Source organism: Pseudophryne corroboree, chromosome 5, assembly GCF_028390025.1.
Source record: "Pseudophryne corroboree isolate aPseCor3 chromosome 5, aPseCor3.hap2, whole genome shotgun sequence".
Lineage (NCBI taxonomy): Eukaryota > Metazoa > Chordata > Amphibia > Anura > Myobatrachidae > Pseudophryne > Pseudophryne corroboree.
Window position 1 is genome coordinate 166,047,218 of NC_086448.1, and position 5,669 is coordinate 166,052,886.

General features: G+C 44.3%; 1 protein-coding gene across 1 annotated transcript; it reads left to right on the forward strand.

Annotated features, from left to right (window-relative positions):
- The first annotated feature begins 3,050 nt into the window (after positions 1-3,050).
- LOC134928889 (uncharacterized) lies at positions 3,051-4,965 on the forward strand. Its single transcript, XM_063924826.1, has 3 exons — positions 3,051-3,187; positions 3,263-3,475; positions 4,091-4,965. Exon 3 carries the CDS (start codon positions 4,102-4,104, stop codon positions 4,768-4,770), a length of 669 nt encoding a protein of 222 aa, XP_063780896.1. The 5' UTR covers positions 3,051-3,187; positions 3,263-3,475; positions 4,091-4,101; the 3' UTR covers positions 4,771-4,965.
- Positions 4,966-5,669: the final 704 nt, after the last annotated feature.

Below are 5,669 nucleotides of genomic sequence, written 5' to 3' on the forward strand. Positions count from 1 at the left end.
ATCTGGCTCTGGTGCTAGACAGTGCCTCCTGAGCCATTTAGCTCACCGCAAATCCCTGCATAGTGCAGCCAATACAGCAGTGAGGTGGGGGGTCATGTTTGTGTGCAGGGGTTGGTCAAATTCATGGGAGAATATGTATAGGGAGCATCTTGGTATGCAGGGGAGTATGCTAAAAAGCTGAGGATCGCTACTAACACCTGCTCCAAAATAGAAGGGGGTGCTGTAGCATACACTTTCTCTGGGCGCCATATCCCCATGCTATACCACTGTTTTTACTATGTAACAGTTTCAAGTTTTATTAAAGATTAGGCCACATAATTCCTATTTCTAATCTAAACCTACTCAGGCATGCTCGCCAATGATTTACCACTGCACCAGCTATACAGCAGTATAAGTCACCTGAGCCAGTAACCTGTTATAGTTTATCGCCTCCTCTTGTCTTTTCATCCTGCCCCTTTCAGAGAATGCAAATCTATTATTTCAGAGAAAGAGACTAATGGGCCCTACACACTGAAAAATTACACTGAAAGATTCCAACCTATTCAATTGCCAGCTTTTTTATCCTCCAAGTCGGGGAATTCGACTTGTCGGAAAGCACGTGGATCTGCAGAATAGCTGCCGATCCGCGTGCTTCTGTCGGAAACGGGGCCAAATCAGACAGGTTTTGGGCCCATTTCCGACCATCTCAATCTGACTTTAAAAAAGTCGTATGGAGATGACGGTGCTGAGATGAGGAGATGGTGGAGAGCAGCTGTGAGACGGGGAGAGCAGCGTCTACAGCAGAGCAGCAGGAGGATGGGGCATCATCGCCGCTCACGGCAGCGTCCTCCCGGCTCCAGCAAGCGAGGTCCCGCTTGCTGGAGCCGGGAGGACACTGCTGTGAGGTCTAGTGGCGGTGCCCCATCCTCTGGCTACGCTGCTGTAGTCGCTGCTCTCCCCCTTTCAGCACCTTCATCTCAATCTGACTTTTTTAAAAGTTGGATTGAGATGGTTATTGAATAGGTCCTGTCGGATCCATTCCGACAAATTCATGTCGGAATGTATCAGACTTTAATTGAATATACCCGTTAGGCTATAAACTGTATTTTGTCAGAAAATAGCCATTTCCCTGGTGAACAATGGGAGATTATGTGTTGAGGAAGATGTACTGCATGGTTGGAAGGTCTGAATGTAAAATATATATGGACACTGTACACTGCCCCTTCCCAACCAATGTGCATTTTATGTGTATATTCTATGGGGGAAATTTACTAAGATTCGTATTTTCCAGATTCAGGTCAAAGTTCAATCACGAATGACATCGACAGTGTAAAATTGCAACTTTTTGAATTGATTACGACTCATTTACTAAGCTGTCGTATTCGTGTTTTTCTGTTGTTCCGATGTCGATGTCATTCGTGGTTTTCTGCTGTATAATGCGGCCGCGTTTGTTGTTTCGCGGCCGCGTTTTTGTTTATTTTTACGACTGCGTCACATGTCTGTTACGGCAGTGATTTAGAAATTGCTGCCGCGTTTTTAGTCCTAAGTTTCGTTTTTGTCACGCGTCCGTGATTGGTTGTATTCGTGAAGGAGGAGTGTCTGTGCATATTACTATAAAACCGCCCCAAACACACCGCACCTCGTGGGTTTAGCTAGTGGAGAGGAGAGAGGAAGGTGTATTTGGAGTTGGTGAGTTTGGTGGAGTTTTTGGAGGTTTTGGAGAGGAGTTTTGTGATTGTTGAGTGCTGTACTGTGTGTGTAAGTAGTCTTGTCATATTTGTCGTATTGTTTTTTCTCTGTCAATTTTTTTGTCCTTGTTTTTTTTTTTAAGTCTTTTGTCATTGTTTGTGAGTGAGTGAGCGTGTGTGTTGGCTGTGTGGTGTGTAGTAGTAGTAGTAGTGGAGGAGTGTGTTTTGTGTTTTGATTTTTCAGTGTTTTTTGTCGTTTGTCATCATGTCAGACTCAGAGGTCAGTGTGGTGGCGGAGGTTAGTGAGGTGGAGGCTGGTAGTGAGGTGGAGGCTGGTAGTGAGGTGGAGGCTGGTAGTGAGGTGGAGGCTGTTAGTGAGGTGGAGGCTGTTAGTGAGGTGGAGGGGGGTAGTGAGGAGGAGGAGGAGGGGGTGCCTGTTGCTGTATTCTCCAGTGATAGTGATGTGTTGTGGCTCCGCAGCCACGCACCACTACCAAGACTGGCAGGAATATTAAGTTCAGCTATGCTGAAAACATGGCGTTGGTGCGTGAGCTGATGAAGCACCATCGCCAATTGTTTGGTCAGGATGCTGGCAAGGTGTCCTCCCGCAGGAAGTCTGTCCTGTGGGGGCAAGTAATAGTTGCCGTCAATAGTGAGGGTGTGGGGAGGCGGACTGAGGACACGTGTCGCAAGAGGTTCTATGACATAAAGCGGCGTGTCAAGGCCAAGATGGCCAAAGAGGCAAAATCAGCCCGAAAAACCGGAGGTGGCCCCCCTTTCCGGGCAACCTATCGGGAGTGGGAGGAGCCTGTGCGGGCATTGATTCCTGCAGAAGTGGTGTCTGCTACTCATGTCCGGGATTCGGACCGACCCACGCAGGATGGTGAGTTTGATTTGTTATATTTTTATTTAAATGTCCTCTAAATGTTTTTTAAATCATTTTTTAAGGGTAAAGGATGCAAAAATTGTTGGTCAGATATTGCAGCCTATGCACCCTTAAGGTGTGTTTGTGTTTAGAAATGGCATTTTCCATCTTGCCTTGGCTGTATTTTTTTTAAAATTTTGCGCTAAAACAGGTGCAATGCCTGCTGGTATGTGTATTTGCCATAATAATTTTGCGATATTGCTTGGACATCGGTGTTGTATCTAATTGTTTTTTTAAATATTTGATTTATTTACTTCCTAAAAAAGGTTCTATTAATTCAAAATTACATTTTGGTAACATTTACAAGTAGTCAATCTATGCAATATCTGACGCATAATTCTCAAATGTAACAGATTTCTTTTGTGCAACACCATGTACATTTTGATATACACCACAAATTAAGGAAGCACGAAGATCTTAAGCAGAAATTAGCTTATTTTCGAATACCTAATAGATGGTTACAGTACACTAAGGCTTTGCAGTTGTAATTTTTACACAAAGCATGGTAATAATGTTTGCTCCACTTTTTCAACAGTCCGACAGACCAGCCGGCCAGACAGGCCTCAGACAACTCAGGATGATGCTGGGATTGCAGGTAAGACTTCACTGTAGTCACATATTCTGCAAACACATAGAAGTACAAAATATTAATGTTTATATATTCTCATAGGTTCTGCTTCTGTAAGCCGACCTCCTGTAAGGCGCCCATCACAGGGCTCGGGCCACTTACCCAGGAGGCCAAGTAAGACACGGCGTCTTGGCACGGAATCTGCGGCTCCATCTTCCCCACCCAGGCGGCGCATTTCTGCAGTGTCACCCCAGCCACCACTGGCACTATTGGCGAGTCCACAGAGTGATGAGCCCCGATCACCTCAGTTATCTGGTGAGTCAAAACAGAAACTAAACACATAGCAAATAATCTACACAGTACAGTTACTATGTTGTGAGTTGGAGTTGAGATTACATGTTTGACATAACAAGCAATGTGATGTTACGTCTTCAATTGCTAAAGGTGAAAATGTTTAATTTTTCAAGGTCTTAGTGGTTGATATCGCCAACATCATTATTAAAAAAGAACATACATTTGTACAAATTTAGGCCACACACGTGCACATTAAAATAAATATAAAAACCAAAATTAAAAAAAAAAAAAACCTCCACAACATTATAGTGTTCACACATCTCCCCTGTCCGGTATGTAGACTGCTTACTTGCTCCGCTCCTCTGGACTATCCAGGTAAGCAGTCTATATCGTGGCCAGGGGAGGTGACATAACACTGTAATGCTGTGGAGGGGAGGTAGTTAGGTGAGGATTACTCAAGTCTGTCTATGTGCACGCCTGTGATGGTATATATGTTTTTGGCGAAAAAACACATTATAAGTTTACAAAAACAAGTCAAAAAACTTGTAAAATGGAGTATTATGAATGTAGTAATGTGTAGAACTAGCAAATAAATTAATAGAAAAATAAACATTGCATGTTGGCCACCCCATACAGAGCCCAGCTTGATGGCCGACGTGGACCAGCAGGGACAAGACCAACAGGCAACCATCACACCGCAACTAACACCTGTTGACCCGAGCCAGCCAATACAGCTGCAGGATATCCCCCAAGCCTCCATGAGTCCACAACTGGCACAAGCTCCACCCCAAACACAAATACCAGATGACTTTTGGGCCAGTTGGACAAGCCAACAGGCCCAAAGCAATGCCAGCCTGACCGCACATACCCAACACCTTGCCAGTCTGCCCCATCATCTACCGCGCATTAGTCGCAACTCGGGCAGACTGATTGTACAAGTAGGCCGAATCGCAACATCGATGGAGCAAATAAGGGCTGACAACAACCAAATGCTGGCTCATTTAACGCGCATCATTGATGAGCAACAGCGCCATCAGCAGGCACTCGTTCAACTCATTCAGCACAACCAGGTTGTGAATGAGTCGTTATCCAGGATTGTAGCCAGCCACACTGCAACCAACACACAACTGAATGCTAGCATTAATAATTTGAGCAACAACATAACATTGATGGCAGCTCAACAAGTGACCTCCAGCTCTGGGACCACGACCCCTATCCAAACGCCAGTAACCTCCCCTGTTCGGCGTTCCTCCAGAGCACGTGCCAGTGAGCCAGCACAAAGCACAGCACCCAGCACACACAAGCGAAAAAAATAACAATTTTGACAAATGTTATTTAAACAATAAAAATTTGGATTTGACAAACACACAACTTCCTGTGTCCGTCTCAAACATTGTTGAAGCTGCTATGTATGTATGTATGTTTTTCATGGGTAATGACTGAAAAGGTATTTATAACATAAACTAAGTACAATGTACACACCACTATAAACAACAAACAGTAAGTAACAAAACACACAATAGAAAGTATTGCAAAGTGTTTAGTCAAGGATAATTACATCCTACAAAAACTTACCTGAAAAATACCGCAGGATCACTTCTTGCCGTACCTGCCTCCCTACATATGTACTCACACTGTCACCAGATGGTTCTAACTCCTCTGCTTGCTGACTGCTTTCTCCCTCATCATGTGCCAGATGTTGACTTAAACACAGATTATGGAGAAAACAGCAGCAGAACACAATTCTAGTCACCTTTGAGGGACTATACAACAAAAGGCCTGCAGATTTATCCAGACACCGAAACCGTGACTTCAGCACACCAAAACATCTTTCTATCACATTCCGCGTAGCCTTATGTGCATGATTGTAACTGTGTTCAGCAGGAGAATCAGGTTGGGACAATGGAGTAAGGAGCCAAGAGTAGCAGCCGTAACCCCCATCACCTGAAAAACAGATATAGTCAACATTAGTACATGTGTTAGATTATTCTTTCCCCTACTCAAAACTAGAGTTTGTGGTTAAAAGACATACACACAAAACATTTTTAACATACCCAACAGCCAGCCATCAGGCATTTGTCCGGCCTCAAATTTATCGAAGAGCGATGACTGACTGAGGATGAAGGAGTCATGGCAGCCACCAGGGTAACCTGCAACAACACTCATAATTTTAAAGTTTGCATCACAGACCACCTGGACATTAGTTGATTGTGCC